This window comes from Cydia pomonella, chromosome 18 (genome assembly GCF_033807575.1).
Source record: "Cydia pomonella isolate Wapato2018A chromosome 18, ilCydPomo1, whole genome shotgun sequence".
NCBI classification, from domain to species: Eukaryota; Metazoa; Arthropoda; class Insecta; order Lepidoptera; family Tortricidae; genus Cydia; species Cydia pomonella.
Window position 1 is genome coordinate 3,658,364 of NC_084720.1, and position 22,633 is coordinate 3,680,996.

Below are 22,633 nucleotides of genomic sequence, written 5' to 3' on the forward strand. Positions count from 1 at the left end.
ATATCGAGAGAGGAAAATGAGGACTATGTTTGTATGGAAAGGTGTTTTTAAGAATATACAATATACTCACACGACTTTTTTATAACATTCTATAATATAAATAAGGAAACTGACTATGATGATGGAAATTAACATTTAGACATACAAAATACGTTAATAAATGTCAATATAATGTAAAGAGTTAAAAAAACAACAGTTTTTTTTTCAATAAAACGTCAGACAAAACGACAGGCATAGTGTTAAATAAGTCACTTATGAGATGGGAATTAAAAATACGCATATTATTAAAACAATTTTTTTATCGTTTATGGTAAAATCCCGTACCCTCTATAAAGATGACCAAATTGTGTGTCTGATTGAAACCACGTAGCATTTTATAGATGCCCAAATGTGTGTCTGGTGCGACCTTAAAATATTGTTATTCGTCGAAAGTTAATTTTGTTTCATTATAATTATACTGTCTCAGTTCTGAGTTTTGCTTTTAAGAAAGATTATTATTTAATCTGACAAAATCTTAATTTTTATCTTCAGATAATCGGCTTCTTTCCTGTAATGGTTATCTAATATTTAAATACATAAAAAATTAAATAAAAAATCGTTAGTATGAAGAAAAGTGTCTTAAAAATTTAAATAAACTAACATGCTAATTTTACCCGTATATCTATGGCCCAAAATTACCTAATAAAAAAAAACGTACGTCGTCGAGAAACATGCACTATGGATATTTAAAATTGTATACTACATAAAACATTCATGCATAGGTATTCGATCATACTGAAATTGACTTAATTCATACAACAATAAGAATCAAAATGCTACAGCGAAAAGCGGGGCATGACACGCAGAATTTAACAAATTTTAATAACTTTGACAAATGAACTATTTTGCAGCAATAATTATCTAGAGTCAATTCATATGTTTACTGAAGTGTGAGGTGACTTATACGCTGTGTTTTAAAAGGAATTTTGCCCACTTTTTTTTTTCACCCAACTATTTTTAGGTTTTCCCAAATAAACACATTAACTAACGATATATTTTTTCCCTAGAAATTATGATAAAGTCGTATTAATATTGTTAACCGGTTATAAAGTCAAGCTTTTTGACTTATGGTAAATGGTTATCCTCAAATATTTTGAATCCCGCGATTTATCGAGAATAAACACAACGCTTAAGTTGCCTTGAATACCTCAAATTCCATTTCAAAATACCTTATTCCCTAATACATAACAATGAAACAATCGTAAACGAAGAAAGAACGAATAATAAAAGTTGCCTTCGTTTCATAAATCGCAAAAGCCCATAAATAATCAATAAATGACCAAGTCAAAGGAAAGGCAATGCAAGAATGTTCTAAGCGTATATAGGTAAACGTAAAATGTTTTCAAAGAGATTTTTTATTCAATATTTGTTCTAACTTTAAACATACTTTATGGTGCTGTTAACAAAGTTATATAACATTTTATAACAGCTAATGTGGGAGTATAAAAACTGTATATGCGATATTTATAACGATACGATAATACAATAAGACGATTATATATATTTTAATACGAGACCAATATTTTACTCATTCTAGAAACTGGTGATGGAAAAGTTATTTGGTTTGAACCCTTGTAAAATTCAGTATAAAGGGATACATTACCTCCAGTTGCCGTACGCTTTACTATATCGTAGTAAGGCGTCAGGTAGAAAACTTAGGGACATACTCAAATGTTCAGCGTTTTCTGAGGCCTATATTACACTTTACCTATTCGCCAAAATCCTACACCTAACTCTATTTTCACACTGATGCGGATACACACGCTACTCAGCGTACGCGAGAAAGCTATACATGAGTATAGCGATGTCTCGCTCGCACACCGACCATGCGAATTCGCATCCAATATAAAGATCGCCTGAGTGTGATCAGCCAGACCAAACTGAACCCTATCTCGTTAACATAGCGTACCTGCGCTTGCTGCGTGCCGCGCTCGTCGTCATGCGAGATATGGAAGCGCCGCTGGAACTCTGTGGCTGCGTTTTCCATGCGCTCATTCTGCGATTCTGTACTCATGTTACGCCTGTAGTAAAAAAGGTTTTATTTATGTTATTGTACATAACCCAAACATACATTAATGTCATGTTTTGCTAGACAACAATGGGGTCAAAGAGTGACTTTTAACCCACAAGAATTTATGAACGTAATATTCTCAAAGCGTTTTTTATCACTGCATCCGAGTGCTCCGGCTTGTAATCAAGGCAAATCTAGTTATGTAGTTGCACGTATTTCCTCACAATAGTAAATTGAATATACTTATACAAATGTATGCTTTTCATTATCCATTCTGGTCACGCTAGCTTCAACAGCAGACTACTTCTAATTTTGACGTCCAATGGGGACGTATTACAATTTGGTGCCGCGACCAGGATTTTGTAAGTTAGTAGATCGATATCCACCGAATAATCTCTTATTAGATCGGCTTGGCTCAACCTTCTAGGATCGCTCATGGATCGCCCACCGCTCGTTGATCAGAAGGTCTACTGCGAACACGGAAGTTCGCAAATAGCGGGCATCTTTATGTCACACTAATTACGCCTTAATCGGAGTAAAAGAGAAAAATGCCTGCAATTTGCGAACTTCGGTCTTCGCGGTAGGCCCTCAGGGATCACCACCGAACGAAACCACGCGCTCCCATCGATTGCGGCACGTGCAGAGTCCACACCGAGTGAGCGATTCGATCGCACCCGATCTGAGCGCACAAAATTGTTTCGTGGATATCAGGCTATATATGAAAGCATAGCCTAAGATTGAATCGTAAAATTACATATCAAATTACGTAGGGTACTCGGTGAGTGGATATATGCCAATAGTAAAGCTACCACGTTCAGTCACCATCGCCAATTCTTTTGGTTTTTAACACTACGATTATGATATAAATTACGTAATATTAGTAGCAACGTCTATGATAGTCACTTTTCGCTCACATTGAGTTTTTCCCGCTTGGGTTAAGAACATATACATACGTAAAGCCCACACTAGGCCGCTCCCATTGAGTGGACCGGGCAACATGGTTCACGTAGTACGTGCGTCCGTTGGCGTCCTGACGTTCCTCCCAGCCCGGCGGCAGCGGGTCTCCTCCCACCACCTGAAACAAATACAAAGGAAATTGAAATAGATCTATTACAACAATAACGTATTGTCTGATTTTTTTCAATGATAATGTTAATTGCGCTTTTTAATTCTGTATGGTCATTATGAATTTAATGGTCATTATGCCTTTTGGTCTAGAGTATTTTTTTCAAACTTTATTAACCCTTCAGAAAGCATACGTTGTTTTTGAGTTGTTGAAATGATAACTGTCCATTAATGAAATGTAAAATTAGATTGACTTAATCAACCGTTTTCCGGCATCGTGCAACATTAGTGTGTGTAGCGGTCATGTTAACATTTTAATTCGGGATATTTTTAGGGTTCAACAGTCTCTCCCCCTTGGCTTTCAAAATGGTGAATTAAAGGTGAGAAAAAAAGGAGTTATTTTTAATCAATTGTGTTGTGTAATCGCGGTAAACTGTCCTTCTAGATTAAAAGCATAAAGTACTTTGGTTGCTCTTAAATCAGTAAGTTTTGTTTACTGCCCTTTCATTACGCGTGAACCCGCCACGTAGGTTCAGTTGTAATCTTTGCAAGCACAAAATTAACGAAAGCCCACCTGTATAGCTTTACATGAAGAAAATGTAAGTATCTTCACCTATCATAAATGCAGTCAAACACAGACAAACTTACAATTATTAATAATAAAATGAAAAATTCCAGCCCAGTTAGGTTACATTCGTTAAAAATAACATATTACTCCACAGGTAGTAATATCAATTTTATTGCACAGTAAAAATATACAGTTACAGGATTTAACACCATAATGCCAGTCAACTGACTTATTGCTTTTTAGTATAACTTGAAACCATCAATCTTCGAGCGATCGTTGATTCTTTGATTAGGAATAACCTAATCGATTAGCGATAGATCGAATCATAGTCATATATATACTTAGTCAGGTCATAAGTTCTGTCATAAAATGTAATACAAAGCTTTTAACAATAAAATATAGCCATGATTTGAAAGCTTGTTTTATACTGGTCAAAACGTTGTTTTAAATTCAGGTCGCGATTTTATATACAATTTATTTACTTTGGGATTGTCGTTAGACGAGAATACGCTGGATTGTCAGAAATTATACTTTACAAATGGGAGTAAAAATAAGTGTCACATTAATAAAATAGTTACAATTGTTCTTAGGGTTTTATATGTATGTATCAAACTATTTAATTTGTCTGACCAGTCTGTACCAGCATTTACTTCTCGGACAACTCTTAACTTTAGATAATACCCTCTAAACAAAGGGTGCTTTTCAGTAACAAGCTTAAAATTTGACTCCCCCACAACAAGAAGATTTGGTAAAACATGTACAGTAGTAATGTCAATCTAATTCACATGAAATATATATCAAAATAAACATAAAAGACCCCGTTTTGCGTTAAGCAAGATTCAAGCATGTTGTAGAGAAAAATAAAGAAATAGTGATTAATATCACTTTAAACAAGTAGCGTATTTATTGTCTTGTATTTATTTAACCCTTTGAACGCCACGCGTATCGTACGCGGCGCGTAATCGTGAACCTTGTCGGTACGCATGAAGGTTGATATTGGGCTGAAGCCGCGCGCGTCATATGACGTCTTTGGCGGTCAAAAGGTTAAGACTTATTCGGAATATTACGTAGAATTATGCAAAACTGCGACAGCGTTACGTTAAAATATTTTAAACGATATGCATAAATAATAAGGAATTTGTACCCATAACTTTTTTAACAATAAAAACCTTTGTGACAGATCTTATGACCTGACTATGTAAACAGTCAATAGGCTAGTTTTTAAATCAAATTTCCAAAAGTAAACAAAATTAAAACAAGATCATCGACATCGACAACTCATTAAATCAGTCAATCCAAAACAGGTTGCGTTTTTCATAATAACTTCACATAATTCAATCTTATTGATATTTCATAAAAAGTAGCTGATTACACTATTTAGGAAACCAGCCTGTTGAACAGTCGCCAACAGACATATCGGACCGACCAAGGCGCTTACAAATATCTGAACGCGCCTCTGTTGTCAAACCGTTAGAGTGCGTGTTCAGATATTACTAAGCACCTCGGCCGCTCCGATATACCTATCGGCTGAACATTACGTAACCCATAAGCTATTGTCTTGTGCAAGAGTCAGCCACCATAAGCATGATAAATTAATGCAAACCTACAACGAAATCGTCATCCCCTGACAGGTCTTCGGGCCATTGGACCAGCTCCCAGGGCTCTCCCGTGGACGATGGGACCGTCATCTGTTGTCAACATTACGACAACTATAGCGGACAGTTAATGCGATAATATCTTGCAGGGCACAAAATAACTGCCTTAATTATATTTATACAAGTGTAAAACCCCATTTATACGGTTCAATATTTTAACTTGCTTACTAACTTCGTGTCATTCACGAAGACGCGTGCCTTGATTCGTAATATTATATTATTAAAGGTTAGATTGAACCAATCTACGCGTCATCGTGGATCACACGTACTATGCAGAGTACAATGAATTCAGTCGGTCGACCAAACACCGCAATGTAACGAAATACGCATGCAAGTTCATGAACCGAAATGGGGCTGTCAGTAGCATATTTTTGGCAAAATTCGCCGTACAAAATATTATTGTAGGTAGACTTAAATCGACACAAAGTGTGGATGCAACCAGTGGTAACGTTGTAATGATGGTAGACCGAGCGCGGTCTACACAACTTTGGCACCCACCCACTATCTGCAGTTACCCGTGAACAAGATGCATGTAACTGCATCAAATATCGGGAGCTCGAAAACAATACAAAAGGTAATCACGGTCCATATCCCGGCCGATTGAAGTCTAGTGAAACTAACCGTGAATTATTAAAAACTGTTATTATTGTAGGTAATCTGATAATGTTTCCTAGCAGCACCTAGTGCTGAATGAGTGACAATGCAAAAAAGTTCTTAAGTAAGGACGCTAAACACGAATATTTTTTAAGAACAGGCGGATCAATGTACTAAATTTTCCGTGCTTAGCGTTCTTACTTCAGTCTAATTTTACATGTCGGAGAAAGGCTAAAGTATGCCGTCTATCGCATTTTAAACAGTAAAACCTATGCAATCTATGACAAATAGAGCAAACGAGGGTGTTGTACATCTGAGGAGAGTTTGTACGCAGAGCCGCCAAGGCGTCATAGTATTTTTTCCTTTGATCTATTAGATGGCGCCACTTATTGATATTTCACATATCAGTGAAAGAATAAGGATCAAAGACAAATGGCGTTCTAAAGGTTTTAATCATGTGTCGAAAGATGGCAGTAAATTTACTGTGGTTACGAAATTTTCTTTGACAATCCACCTCTATTTCAACTTCTCTTTTAAAACAATAAAATATAACTTTTAAAGTCATTAAAAAGTATTTTCACTTTTAGCAAGCATAAAGTTAAGTTAATAAAGTTTATTTTACCCAAAAATACCCTACATATAAACCTACTTAAGACCCGAGCAGCTTATATTAAATGCAATAGAAAAAGATTTTAGTCATCTACATTATATCTGAAGATCTAGTACTGTATCTGTGAACTATTATTATTTTAAAATACTAATAAACTCCAATATTATTGTTGTTAGTACCTTGCATATTGATTAGAATGTTAATGTTACAGAAGTTGCAAATAGTTTGTCTGTATTTAACCATAAAATGTACACAATTACAATGAAAACAATAATATAATTTCCAAAATACATACCTTAAGAATTTGTTAAGTTTACGTTTTCACATTAAGACGCAGTCAACAGTAGTCTTATAATGTTACATGTCCCACCGTCATGAATATTGAATCTTACATTGACAGGAGTCTACGTTTCAGAGTAAGAGAAGTCTTATACCAACGGGATAAGGTTCAAAATGGTACGAACCGGCTGCACGTTGCCGACCTGCGGGCTGGGCTCCACCATCTCCCAGTCGTCGGGGCGCGGCTCGTCCGTGTCCGTGTCCGCGCCGCGCCCCACGAGCGCCAGGTACACTTCGATGTGCCCACGGACTCGGGAGCGGGCACTGTGGACAAAAAACTATGTACTAACTAAAAACTTATATAAATTATTGCATACAGGGTGGCCAAATAAGAAGTATACATTTTGTTTTTAAATTTTAACTGTATTAAGTTCAAAAATTATTAGGTATTGTTTTAAAAATATATTCTTCAGGGTTGGCAAATTCATGCGAAACATAATGTCTGACATATGTCCACCTCTAACAGCAGGCAAATGTAAGCCCTTATCATCCCAATGTTCAGCATCTATTCGCACATTTTTGGCATTATCTTAGTACATTTGTGTCGAATAGTCGATTTTAACTGTTTAAATTTCATCAGCTCGTTAGCATAGACACGTAATTTTAGATAGCCCCACACAAATAAGTCAAGAGCTACAAAATTTGGAGAATTTGGGTGCCAATCACTATCACTTTTTTTTCAAAATTAATCGAGCAAACAACGTGTTTTAAACAACAGAAACATTTGAGATAAAATTGCTTGCTGCTAGTGGTATACATTTGGCAGAAATTATCTTCCGTATACAATTGCCAACCCTGAATAATATATTTATGAAAAAATATTTAATAAAATTTACACTTAATGTAATTAAAATTTAAAAACAAAGTGTATCATTCTTATTTGTCCACCCTGTATTTATCTAATTAAAATATAATCTGTGGGTTTTGAACCCCATAACAATAAGTCCGAAATCGATCGTATGCGCAATATCATTTGATTGCGAATTCGGAGTAGTGATCATTGCATAGTTTTGATTTGATCAGTTGTTCTTGACCTAAAGCACACTCATAGGCAAAGTTGCTTAACAATCTTAATAAAGAAAACAAATTAATGGTATAGGAACCGTGCGCGTTGGAGGGTCTGCCATCTTGTGGCCTGAATCGGAACAATAAACATGTAAATTTACACGTCACGTGTTTTGTTGTGCATGGTAGGTTCTGCCATCTTGTGGGCTACATTGGAACAATAAACATCACATTTACGCCTCGCGCCAAAAATCTGACGGCTCCTGTGCTGCCTCCTATAGTTCATGCACGCTCCCTATAGCGCATGGTGAATTTCCGTAACGACTGGTGAATTTCCAATATGACTTGAAACTCCGGTACGCGTTTAAAAAGTGTCACACTTTTACGGTAGATGTCGCTAGGGCCTTTCTAAGACTCTTATATGGTGGAAATATTCGTTGTATTGGGTAAAGTCTTGGTAGCTCAGATGGAAGAGCACCGGGATAGCGACCCGGTGATCGTGGGTTCAAATCCCACTCAAGACGGTGAATTTTGTCAACTGTAATTTGTTTCAATAAGTAGCCAAATGTAAAATAAATGTCGTAGGAGTTCCGTTTTCGTCTTCATGTGTAGTTGTGCTTCATCAAATATATATTCAATATATTTGTAATACAAAAGGTATATTTTGCTGTACATTCCAGATTTCGCCGGATTTGTTACTACTCGCGGATTAAGCTACGTTTCCACTAAAGCTGTTCGGGGTAGCTGAGCGGTGCGAGGATGGGTAGCGAGGATGTGCAATGATGTGAATGTTTCCACCAGAGATATGCTAGGTAGCTGAGCGGTGCGAGGCTCAAAGCGAGGTCCAAAAGAGAGGTATGGGCATTGTGAATCGCTTTGTGTGGTAGGGCACAGCACAGCGGATGTCATTCCAGATCTAGAGCAGAGCCTAACTGGGGAAGTACCTCCACCTTACAGAAAACAGCAGCCAAATAACACTAGACCCTACTCATAGTGTTGTGTTCCTGCCGGTGAGTAAGTTTGCCAGAGCTCAACGGGGTGCGGAATGTTAGGGTCGGCAACGCGCATGTAACTCCTCTGGAGTTGCAGGCGTACATAGGCTACGGAGACTGCTTACCATCAGGCGGGCCGTATGCTTGTTTGCGACCGACGTAGTATTAAAAAAAAACAATAGTTTGGTAAGTTTCTACATTTGTATAAGATCGCTCCGTAACGAGTGACATTAAAAATCAACTTAAACGAAAATCACCGAAACAAAAATGACACTGAAATAATAACTGTTCGCCCTCTCAGAAAGTCAGCGCAGCGCCGTTTCTTCCAGAGCTCTATTGCAAGTCAATACAACATTTATAGTAACATCATATAGTGACATGAAAAAAACATAGCAACAATTATAAATACAACAGCCAATACCTGGGTAAACATTACATTATAATAATCTTAAAATAAATAATTACTACAAGACAACACAGATGTATATTGACTTTATGGTTAATAATTAATAATACATAAAATTTGGAGAATGTCTTGGACAAAGGTGCCTCCATATTCTAGCTGCAAAGTGAAATTAACTGTCCAGCCTGGGTTCAAGCCACCTCAAACACGCACAGATAATCGTTCTATTGAATAAAATAACTAGTAAAAAAAGTGAAGCCATGCCACATAAACTTAGGGCCGGCGCCCACTATCGGCCGAGGTGTGCTTGTAATGCCGAGGCATCCCTCAGGCGTACTCAGGCATATCAAGGTGTCTTAGACATGCCAGACATGCTAGGAACGCACTCGGCATCTCATAGCACACCTTAGCATGCCTAAGAACGCCTTGACATGCCTGAGGACGTCTCGGCATGCCTAAGGACGTCTCGGCATGCCTAAGGACGTCTCGGCATGCCTAAGGACGTCTCGGCATGCCTAAGGACGTCTCGGCATGCCTAAGGACGTCTCGGCATGCCTAAGGACGGCTCGGCATGCCTAAGGACGGCTCGGCATGCCTAAGGACGTCTCGACATGCCTGAGGACGCCTAGGCAATATGCCAAAGGATCCCTTGCCGTGCCGATAGTGGGAGCCGAGTGCAGCGTTAGAATAAAAATATCACCTTAAATCACCAATGAGGTTCAAAACTAGGCTAAATATTATCACATAATTTCTAGATTACCCTTTGACTTAATATACGCTTAAGATTTTGAAGGAACCATACATAAGCGCTAGCGTATTACTCTTGAAAATATGCATGAGAAAAGTAGCAACAGGGACTTGGTGTTATCCGAAATCTTATTAAACTTGATCGTATTAAGCGGACACAGCGTCTATTTGACAGAAGGTTTTTCAGAGTTTCTCATCCTTAAATAATCGTCCAACTTCAAACAAAAACACTAGTAAAATAAAATAAAATGAAAAAAGAAAGCCATGCCACATATACTTACACGGACCTGCGCGGTCGGAGCGCGTACTTGACGGGCGGCGGGCGCGGCGCGGCGGCGGTCTCGGCGGGCGCGCCCGCCAGCGGCACCTCCACCATGCCGAGGAAGTCGTCGCGCGTCAGCCGGTTCTCGTCGAACACTTGGATCAGCAGCTTGTGCTCCTCGGGCTTCACGCGGAACACGAACTCTTGGTTCCATACTGGGTTTAGTGTCTGGAATTTATTATTGGAGTGATCAGGGTAAAGCGAAAGTAAGCTGAAGGATTATCCATTAAGTACGTGTAGGGGGAGGGAGGGGTCAAAAATGTGACAAGGAGGAGGGGGAAGTCACAAGCTTTATGATGTCACTTTAAGGGGCTGTCAACATCCAATGTCCTTGAAATTGATGTTACTTAAACAGTTTTTTAAGAAAGACTATTTGTTTTAGTAAAGTAAGAAAAATATATGTTAGTATTAATTATATTTCAAAGACCGTGGTCGTACTAAATAATTGCAAAGATTGGTCTTAAAATCACAATTAAACGGTTCTATGTCTTTATTGTTTTGACTTATGGGTCTGCAATTAAAATCACAATTGCAAAACATTTATATCTAAACCGCTAACGAGTAAAATATTACACTAAGGGCCAGTTGCACCATGCCCATTTGATGTACTGATCATGTGTAAAAATGGCGCTAGCGAATGCTAACTGCATATTTGGGTTGCACCACGCTATGTGTCCGTTAAAAAGTTACGCTGCCCTTAACCGGTGGTAGAGCACTGGTTAACAGCAAAGTCGTTCGATAAATATGGCGGCGCTTTTTGGAAATTGTCCGTATTTCACGAATTTATGTTTCATTATTAAATAATTTGAGTAAAAAAGTAATGTAAATTATTAAAAATATATTTATAACAATAAAAAGGTGGAAATATCTAAACGCAAAAACGTGTGATAGTTGTCATAATGGTTTTAAATGTCATTTTAGTTGCGTGACGACTTGTGTTTCATAAAATACATTAATTTGTTCTGGATATTCAAAGAAAAGGTGGGTTTTAAATTGAAATCGAGTGCAGAATCAGTTTAAGTTGAGGATAACACCAGATTGATGCTATCACAGGTTAACAAATACGTCCCATAAAGTGAAACTCGACGGCATGTAATGAACACTATTTATCGACAGACTGGTCATTAAAATCAATTTAAAACGCTCTCTGTTTATTGGAATCAAGATAAGAATGTTATATCCCTTGGAAATATTAGTGGACTAACTATGATATTCGAAAACAGCGAGATGACAACTATAAACATATACAAAGTCGGCCTCTGAAAATCGTAACCCACAACAGAAGTGAACTATATTTATAACTATAAACGCACATAAAACAAGATGCTACATATGAAATCAAGTATTTTAGTGTGAAGAAAATGTATTGGACAATTCCAGACCAGTCGGCATAATAGGTTATATATAAGTGGCCAAAATGTGTACCTAATGTAAAACTGATTATAATACTTCAATTCATACATACTTGCTTGTGTTTTATTTGCTTTTACAACATATCTTATTCATTAACCCTAGAAATAACAACTTTGCAAGTAATGAACTAAAAATAGTATTATTTATGGTGATACCTATTTATATTAATATTTATTAGAATACAAAGTTACAATTAGATTTAACAATTAACAGCTCCTAAAATCTACATTTATTTTGAGTGTGGGCTATCTGGGTATCTCTTATCTTCAATTATTACATTATACCTATTATAGAGTCCCACACCCATTAGCGACATGGCATGGCAGGGCGTCCTTCAGCATATTGCCGAGGCATCCCTACACTTTGAGCTCTGCTTGTGAATGTCAAGGTATCCCTCTGGAATTTTCAGGTTTACCACAGTGTCTTAGACATGCCAGATGACATACTTACCTTGATACTACGCCAAAGGATCTCTTACTGTGTCTAGACAATAGTGGCCTCCAAGCCTAATAAAGTAATTCTTCTGGAAATATCGAATATACATGAGAACAACTGAATAGTTTAATAGGTATAACCTGCTGTGGCAGCATGATTCCATTTTTATCACTTGTCACTATGCCTGTCACTTTTGCGCTTACATACTTGTTAGAATGTGAGAGGCATGGTGACAAGTGATAAAGAGCTGACCATCTTAATTGTTTCCTTTCATACTGGATAACATTTATAAATATAACAGCCAATACCTGGGTTAGATAAAATATATTTGCGTAATATGGCTTCCCTTCTGTCACCTGAATTTTACTTGTATTCAACCAGTCATACAGTGAAGTTGCATATAAATAAATTACAATGTAACAATTGTATGTAACCCTAGCCATATATTTGAAATAACATAACAGTAAATTAGTAAAAATATAATCCATAGGTCTTAATTTGCAAAAGAGCATTACAACATACTTTAGAGAATGTGTAAACCCATTATTTTTAAACCTGACTACACATTTATTATACACAACTGACTACTGACAATACCCTACCTACATATTAACCTACCAGTCCCTATAAATCATCATTTAAAACCTAACATACCTAAATAGCTCTAAATTCAGTCATAATAAAAGGCCCTCAGATTGATTTTATTTGTTTTCCCCATACCAGTTTTTCAACAGCCCATGCATGTTTCATAAATGATTTATATCATGATCACCCCAATAAAGAAAAAAAATAATAGTTGGAATAAACAAGTCACCAGTATGACAGAAAATATAATAAGTAGGCACTTAAATCTAATTGTGAAATAATATATTATATGTCAATGAGTTGTTGATTTCTCTCCGGATAACCTTTTACCTCCATTAGTCACTACCTAAAAAGGATTTAGTGTGAGGTAGAAAATAAAGTAAGATGAGGCAACTAAAAATATATTTTATTGTCAAAAATGAAATTCAGATAATATTTATAATACTTTATTATTCGCAACAAGTTTTTCCAGTTAATCTAGTGTATGATTCTTGGATTTCTTGAATCGATTCACTTGTGTGTAACTTTCATCTTGTATTCCATATCAAATGGTGTATATCAAATCTGAAAAGAAAGTAACATGAAATTATTATGCATAAAAATATATTGTGATCCATTTCAACAAAACAAAACCATTTTGGCAAAACCATTGAAAAATCCTTAGGTTAAGCAGGTTTAAATTAAAGTACAAAAGTAACTCGAATATCTGCTACTACCAGAACTAACAGTGATGTATTATTGTGTCAACAATATATGTAATTGGAAATGTTACCCCAACTGTCGGTATTTGGGTCATAGTCGTAGGTAACGTAGGTAATTCCTTGTGCTTAGGGCTCTGAAAGTAGTTAGGGATACGTATTAAACTAATAAGATAACTTACCGGGCAATGCAGCTCCTTGTTTGATTCGGCTTTGCAGCTTGGAAAGCATTTGGACACTGAACAATCGTAGTCAGCAGTTTCACTTTAATGTGCCATTAAGATACATTGTTTTTAATATAATCATAAATATATTCAAGATTGGCATGGCATAAATTGTGTAATATTTAGCTTTAAAACCTGAAAAGAAACTAGTTCGCGCCTACAAAAGTTTTCTCGTTGTTGAAAATTTTGACAACTTTGACATTTATGACTGGGTTGCTATATGAAAAAATAATTCTACCATAAAAAAATTGGTAGGAACGAATTCATAGTATGGCCACACGGTTAGCGTTTACTTTCTGTTATTTTATAGTTGGTGCAACGCATTTTATTTAGCAATCGATAAGACCCCCACGTAAGCGTTAAAATTTAGCGAACTGTGCTTACGTTAGCAGGTGGTTTGGTGCAACTGGCCCTAATAATCCACTTTTTTTATTTAAATAATTTTCTTATTATTTCCTTGCCCAGGCCCAGTAACATGCGACAGTGCTATCTCATTTACTCCGATACAAATAGACAGTGTGCGCGCTTTAGGTATTGACAGCCTCTTAAGTTCATCTGTAACCGAAAATTGTTTTGGAGTTTTTTTTATTTACTGTGTAGTTAAACAACTACTTTATGCAGTGATAATCGTTTTTAGTCGAGTCATTTTTATTCCTAATCGATTTCGTGTTATAAAATTTCTAATATTGGTTATATCAAAGCTTTTTTATTACAGTACTAGTACCAATTTTAATTGACGATATCGTTGAAAACAAATTGGCCAAATTATAACGTCACACCAGGGGGGAAAGGGGAGGGGTTTGCCAAAAGTGACCAAATGTGACAAGGAGGGGGAAGGAGTCAAAAGATCTTGAAATTCGTATGACGTGACGAAATTTATGGATGACTAGCAAGTAGATAGAAAATACAACAGTATGTTTTAGACAAACTTTATTACCCGCTGTAGAAAGAATCATTCAAATCAAACTTAAAAGCCGGGGATATACGTACAGGATGTGTTTTGCAGATGTTAAATTGACAGATTTTTCCGCCAGATTTATCTCCCTAAATATCCAGCTAATGAGGTTGTAAAGTTGTATGTAGCATCCTCAGAATATGGTCAAAGGAGCCTAGTTCCAAGGATTACTTAATACAAACTACACCCAAGAAATTGATTAGTTGCATAGTTGAACGAAATGTCTTGTTTTATAACAGTTTTTAATGTTCCTATATGCCCTATGTCCCTGGCTTGGGAAATTCCCGGAAAAAGGGGACAAGATCGCCCACATACCACTTGGAGGCACACAGTGGAAAAGGAAGCTGCATCAGTTGACCTCGGCTGAGCTGAGCTGAAGGAAGATGCACTGGACGGCGAAAAATGGAAATCCCTTCTGAGAGCCCTATGTCCCTGATGAGGCATAACAGGATACAATCATCATGTCTATGGCCATTCGGTATCAACATTAGACCAGCTCTATCATAAGGCTGCGTTTTAACCAGAGAAGTGCGACATTTACTTAGTACATACTAGTTATGTACAGAATGTAGCATTAGTTTATGAGACTGCTAGTTTAACAGTCCAGACGCGGTTTATTTATTTAGTATAAATTTTATTTTGACACTTGGAGAGACTTTACACCTCCAAATTTTATTAGTATTAGTACTCTGACATTGGGGACCTTTTACATCTCCAGATTTAATGTGTTTTTAACCATAGAGACTATACATCTCTATTGTATTGTATTAATTATTTATTTTAAGATTATTATTATGTAATGTTTACCCAGGTATTGGCTGTTGTATTTATAAATGTTGTTATGTATTTTTCATGTCACTATATGATGTTACTATAAATGTTGTATTGACTTGTAAAAGAGCCCTTGAGGCCTACTTGCAGAATAAATTTTTGAATTTTGAATTTCTTATGGATGGGTATGTTTAGTTAGTTACAACAATTAAATTTCCCTATTGTATTATACTTGTGTATGTTATAGTTTATCATGAATTAATGATTCTGATTCTGAATACCAATAGAATGTATTTACCTTGCCTCGCTCAGTGCAGCTCTATACTCTGTATCTTTTGGTATTTAAATAAAAGTAAACAAAATCTATCCTCAAATGGCTCCTTAAGCCAGTTGAGGGTAGATGAAAACATTACATGATCAAATAATGTTAGTTAAAGTCAGGTCGTTCAGTGACAGATCCAGTTGGTTTTGTATTTGGTTGGTTAACCAATAAATGTTATAACTGAGAATGAGCGCTGGTGGCCTAGCGGTAAGAGCGTACGACTTGCAATCCGGAGGTCGCGATTTCAAACCCCAGCTCGTACCAATGAAATTTCGGAACTTATGTACAAAATATCATTTGATATTTACCAGTCGCTTTTCGGTGAAGGAAAAAATCGTGAGGAAACCGGACTAATCCCAACAAGGCCTAGTTTACCATCTGGGTTGGAAGGTCAGATGGCAGTCGCTTTCGTAAAAACTAGTGCCTACGTCAAATCTTGGGATTAGTTGTCAAGCGGACCCCAGACTCCCATGAGCCGTGGCAAAATGCCAGGACATGAGGACAACGCTAGGAAGACGACGCCCCGAAAATGTACAAATTGTTTGTTTACTTTTATTTAAATACCTAAAGATACAGAGTATAGTGAACAAAAATCTATTGGTTCTTAATGAAGACATTCCTCGCTACACATCCTCGGACATCTTTGGTGCAAACGCCAAACTAATACTTCCTAGGTAAAGACCACATACCTTTTTCTTGGTCTTGGTGAGAAACGTTTCTATGGTGACGTCCCCGTCCACCTTCTGTAGCTCCACGCGCACATAAGGGTCGCTGCGAACAAACAAACGATCAAAATATATCCATCGGTAACCGATCGGAATATCCGCTAGATCATTTTTAGGGTTCCGTAGCCAAATGGCAAAAAACGGAACCCTTATGGATTCGTCATGTCTGTGAGTCCGTCCGTATGTCACAGCCACTTTTTTCCGAAACTATAAGAACTATACTGTTGAAACTTGGTAAGTAGATGTATTTTGTGAACCGCATTAAGTTTTCACACAAAAATAGAAAAAAACAACAAATTTTGGGAGTTCCCGGAACTCAAAAATTTTGTTTTCATCAAACCCATACGTGTGGGGTATCTATGGATAGGTCTCCAAAAATGATATTGAGGTTAGAAATATATTTTTTTTCTAAACTGAATAGTTTGCGCGAGAGACACTTGCAAAGTGGTAAAATGTGTCGTCGTCCCCCCTGTAACTTCTAAAATAAGAGAATGATAAAACTAAAAAAAATATATGATGTACATTACCATGCAAACTTCCACCGAAAATTGGTTTGAACGAGATCTAGTAAGTAGTTTTTTTAATACGTCATAAATGGTACGGAACCCTTCATGGGCGAGTCCGACTCGCACTTGGTCGCTTTTTGGACAGTTTGGCCTTCGGGCATCTAAAGCAACGTAACGAACTTATCCTACCTATCTATTGGTTTAATGTGACTACCGTCATAACATTACACGGGCTAACTTTACGATCGGGCGGATTTTTCGATCGGCCGCCGACATAGTCACGTAACTTTTCGTAGCATCCGTCATCCGGACACATATTCTTTTCTTTTGGTTTCTGTCGATGTGTGTACGGTTGTCATCTGCCTATGCCTTGTGTTTTATTTAATTAGAACATTTAGATAATATATTATTTTATTGATTACGTCCAACGGGAAGTGGACGAACGTTTCTCTATACAAGGATAATATTAGATTAGGGAAAATATTTTTACATAAGTTTTATTCTTACCACAACTATTCAAGTAGTTTAAAAGGTGTTTGATGTATTCGAAGTTTTGACTATTGTAAGAATTAGGAGTATCCAGAAACTAAAAATTTCGATCACACAACGCAAAGTTTGTGCCCAATTATGATTTTTTTTTGCGCCTGCCAATTCTAATATGCGGACAAATTTAATCAAATGAATTAAAACTTGTGTTTTGTTGCTATGAAACTATTTATCAACCAAAGATCGAGCATACATCAGCTCGGGTAAGCGTAGGGAGGATATGCTTTGCTATCATTTTTGTACGCTTCTGATAGTCGTGACCTGTCGCCTCATCATCATCATCATCATCATCATCATCATCATCATTTAAGAGCATGGCTCTTGTCGGTGGAGTAGACGCCAGTTTTCGCGGTCCTCGGCCAAGTTCTTTAGGTCCCTGTAAGACAAGACATTTGCTTTTCCTTTTAGTTGCTGCGTGTAACTTGCTCGTGGTTTTCCTCTTCCTCTTCTACCTTCGATCTTGCCTTCCAAAATAGTTTTAAAGAAAGTGTCGTGTCTTATCAAGTGACCTATCATTTTTCCTCGTCTATTCTCTATGGTCCTGTCGCCCACATTGCATTAAATATTGTGTATGTACCAGTCTGACCTGATTGATCATATGACGCATAGCCAAATTTATCTTGATTGGAACCCGCGACCACCCGCGATAGTACAGTCGAGTTCATAAATATGTATACATGTCTACACGTTAATCCATTGCAATATGGTGACAAAATGTATACATATTTATGAACTCGACTGTACTATCCGCTTAATATGATCACTTTATAGTAGATTGTCAACCAAGGGTGGAAAGTGAACCATATCACCCGAGATATAGTTTGGGCAATAGTTCGAGGGTGAGATGGTTACTTTTACGCGAGTTAAACACTCCACTTTTCATTACGAGTATGAGGAAAGTCAAACACAGGGCTGCCACTACATAAATCTTGATTATACAGTCCAACGTCAAAAATTATACGAAATCCGATTGCATTATACGAAAACGATTATATGCATTTTTAATATTACTTACTTCAAAAACCGACTTGTATTTAGTAAGTAATAACTAAAATCTCTCTCAGCTTCTCGCAGCGATCGTACAATGCGCTGCGTGTGCAATATAATAATGCGTTTAGGATACTGATGGGTCTGCCTCGGTACTGCAGTACGTCGGGGATGTTCGCCGATGCCCGTACGGATGACTTTTACGCTATTATGCGTAAAAGAGCGGCATCCCTATTGCATAGGTTGCAGGGTAGCACCAACAGTCTCCTAAACGTATTTGTCGTCAGAGTGGACTGCCCACTGATGAGGCGTTGGAACCAACTGCATGAACCCAACGGACCAACGCATCATCGAAATAGATTATGTTAAGTAGTTTTAGGTATTTATTGTTTTGTTTATATTGTACTAACTTAGATATATAGGTAGATAAATAATAATTGTTGTATGTACTAACACTATATGAGTTTTTAGCTCGAAAAAAAAAAAATGATGATGATGATGATGATTAATAAGTAGCGCCAAAACACAGCCCAAAAAGTAAAATAAAACACCTCTCAATATTAACAAACACCCATCATATGGAACACCAAAACCCATCAAATGGTCAGAGCCTAAAGAGAAAAACCACGCAAACCGTCACCGTATCGTATATTATCAATTTGGCAATCCGTCTCTGTTAATCCCGTGTTTAAAAAAAAATGATTTTGATAAAAAAAATGCAACATGTAGCATCATGGTATCATCCCTATATTATACGATCGGTACTACCCGTAGCGTATCCATCGTACGATCATTTAGCACATTCAATTATATGTCTTTACTCCTATTCAATAAGGCGCACTTTCGGACAAATTTTCAAACACACATACGTTATTATAAGCGTGGCTAAATAATACATATATTACATATAATACTAAGTATCGGCACTTCACGGTTATCACTAACAATAGTAGGTGGTAAGTTACATTTATAACTATGTATAATAATATAACTAACACTTTTGAAGGAAGAAAAACACGTCCAAGGTTGCATGTGAATCTTGATACTAAGAATTCTGTTATCAATGAAGGAGGCATGTTTAATTGTCTGAGTTTTTAGGGTTCCGTAACACAAAAAGAAAAAACGAAGCCATTATAGGATCACTTTGTTGTCCGTCCGTCTGTCTGTCAAGACCCTTTATCTCGGGAACGCGTGGAGGTATTGAGTTGAAATTACCATATACTCAGGTCTAAACCTACAGTTGCTTGAAGCTGTGAAAAAAAAAATGAACTTGGCTAACGTGAAAAAAAAAAGATACGGCCGTTTATGCCGCAAAAACGTACGGTCACGTCTGAAAATGTCGATACGGAAAAAGTGCCAAAAATATGTATACACTACCCTAATATATGGGCCTTAAGGTCTTGTATACATATTTTTGGCACTTCGGTTGTGTCGATGTTTAAGACGTGACTGTATATTTCGACACTCAGGAAATCAAAATTTAAAGGGTACGTAAAAAACTATAATTTTTTATTCGCCGAGTGCGAATCCGGTTTTTGGAATGATAAGTGATAGGTGACGACCGGTTTGGCCTAGTGGGTAGTGACCCTGCCTACGAAGCTGATGGTCCCGGGTTCAAATCCTGGTAAGGGCATTTATTCGTGTGATGAGCATGGATATTTGTTGCTGAGTCATGGGTGTTTTCTATGTATTTAAGTATTTATAAATATTTATATATTATATATATCGTTGTCTAAGTACCCTCAACACAAGCCTTATTGAGCTTACTGTGAGACTTAGTCAATTTGTGTAATAATGTCCTATAAAAAAATATAAAGCCTTACTCAAGAATCCACTTCCGTAAAGTCACCCAATTCTTCTTCCTCCTGCCCTTATCCCACGTTATGTGGGGTCGGCACAACATGTTATTCTCTTCCATTCTCGCCTATCTTTCGTCACCTCAGCACTCACTCCTTTCTTTCTCATATCCTCCTTCACACAATCCATCCATCGTTTTTTCGGTCTACCATCCGCTCTCCGTCCACCAACATTCATTCCTAATATTCTTTTTCCTATATGGCATTCATCCCTCCTCATAAAATGCCCATACCACGCTAACCTACCACTCCTTATCTTCTCCGCTACCGGTGCTACTTTCAAACTTCCCCTTATATACTCATTCTTAATCCGATCCTTTCTCGTCACTCCACACATCCGTAAAATCACCCAATTATAGACCAAAAGCTCTCAAATCTCAACTATTATGGTCCAAAATTAAGACGAATGTCTTCGTTTAGGTGTTTAGGTATTCCGAACGGCATATCCGTTTTCCGATATTTATGAGCACCTTGTTCGCTCAGATAGCATCTAGCGAGTGCCTATGTCACCAAAACACTTGATAATTACATGGGCGTAGGCAGGTACAGGTATGAGGGGTGGGGGGGCACAGCGGCCCCCTCTAGAACTCAAATTTTACATACAATGTATGCCCCTCTGCGGCGTCTGCCCCCCCTCCCCTAGGCTTCGGGCGATATCAACTTGCCCCTCCCCCCCCCCTAGTTCACTGGCTGGTTACGCCCTTGTATAATTACAGGGGTACCCCCCCGTGAACGCTTCGCCGAACATAGTATTACGGTTGTGTGAGTCACATTGTGGGTTATCGTCGCCCTTAGAGATAAATAATAATGTTTTAAGCCGGTTATTGTATAATAGTAATGTTCTCCGGTTGACGTTCCCTGATACCAAGGCTCGGAAACCGTTATTTTCAAACATTTTCATATAGTTCTTGTCAGATTAACCGGTTTAGAACAATAAAACCGGTTTCTTTCTATGTGGGTGTCTTTGTTTACGCGGCACAACAGCAGGCCGGACGGCCGTCTCGTCGTTCGTGGGATAATCCGGTTTATTTAGGTTACAATAAAGTTCTTAAAACGTTCGCGTTTTTATGCAGGTTCGAAGTGAAACCAAAATAAACCGGTATTTACCGCTATTTTTAAGACCGGTTCCGAGCCCTGACTGATACACCCTCAACGCTTTCAGTATGAGGAAACAAAGACCAAAGAGGGAGAAATAATAATATAATAATAGGGTTGACTGGTAGAGAATGCCTCATGGCAATAAGTCCGCTTTTTGTACTATAAGGTTTTCTTTTTCGCAATACAGATTCCTTATTCATAAAACTTTACGGGCCTGATTTAGTTAAATTATGTTTTCTCCCTTTCTGACAAATACATAAGTCAAAATGACAGATAAAGACAAACGATTCATATATGGAAGGTGGAGGTAAGGAAAGAAATCTCCATATACCAAAAAGTGTCATCAAAAAACCATAAATAGGTGGCGATACAATACCTAGAGTACTTGAACAAAAAAATCATCTAATGTATTCAAAAAGTATAAGGGTCTGTGTCACAATGTCCAAGTAAAATCCTGAATAAGCTACTTGCCACTTATCTGACGCATAAAGTCATTGTTGGCGTTTCACAATCCTCAAATAACCTTAACTGGTAAATAAAGTACTAAGTTTTGCAGGAAGTTTTATCTGGCAGTTCATTTATTTGTTAATTATAATTAGCTATCCAATACTTGGACATTATGAAACAGGTCCTTAATGTAGTATGTAGGTGCTACTATGAAATAATAGTCTGAAAACTAGGATGTGTTACAACATATTCATTATTATCCAGACGGGATTGAATAATCTTACCTAATAAATATATTGTGTCAAATTCCCCGAAATCATTCATTTTCGCTGAACATACATGGGTGTCAAATCGGTAGCTCCCCTCCCTCCCAAGGTCCTTATCAGGGCCTGCCTTCAGATCAGAGGGTCTAACGCGACCCACGTTCGACGTGTTGCCTCTCGGTCGTACTTCTAAATTCGTACGTAAGTGTGACAGGGAGGCACACTGTATTTCCAATTGTGTTTTGTACATTGTTACTGTAAAGTATCTAAGGTAGACGTTAGAGTGCTCGTCACGGTCTCAGTACGTCATCTTTCGACTTAAGACGAAAAATAAAGGCGAATTCACGCGGGGCAGAGCGAAAAACAGATTAAATAAACAAAATTAAATGCTCCTAATTCATCTATTCATTCATTTAGTCATCCATTGGCCGTTACTACGTCAAACGCTAGGA

At 37.4% G+C, this 22,633-nt stretch overlaps 1 protein-coding gene, 1 long non-coding RNA gene and 1 other non-coding gene across 4 annotated transcripts in view; 1 reads left to right on the plus strand and 2 right to left on the minus strand.

The window, feature by feature from the left end:
- The window catches only part of LOC133527811 (E3 ubiquitin-protein ligase Nedd-4), a 53,991-nt gene that overhangs the window by 26,656 nt on the left and 4,702 nt on the right, over positions 1-22,633 (minus strand). For both annotated transcript variants that reach the window (XM_061864987.1, XM_061864988.1), the window contains exons 3-8: positions 16,443-16,524; positions 10,310-10,518; positions 7,007-7,145; positions 5,291-5,371; positions 3,004-3,125; positions 1,949-2,060 (exon numbers count right to left, since the gene is read on the minus strand). In XM_061864987.1, the coding sequence (XP_061720971.1) occupies positions 1,949-2,060; positions 3,004-3,125; positions 5,291-5,371; positions 7,007-7,145; positions 10,310-10,518; positions 16,443-16,524 (745 nt within the window). The remainder of the gene's footprint in view (positions 1-1,948; positions 2,061-3,003; positions 3,126-5,290; positions 5,372-7,006; positions 7,146-10,309; positions 10,519-16,442; positions 16,525-22,633) is intronic.
- On the plus strand, positions 8,338-8,410 carry Trnaa-agc (transfer RNA alanine (anticodon AGC)). The gene has a single exon. It is a non-coding gene; the product is annotated as a tRNA-Ala (tRNA).
- Positions 13,173-14,123, minus strand: LOC133527826 (uncharacterized). Its single transcript, XR_009800922.1, has 2 exons — positions 13,664-14,123; positions 13,173-13,347 (listed from the first exon to the last, which is right to left on the minus strand). It is a non-coding gene; the product is annotated as an uncharacterized LOC133527826 (long non-coding RNA).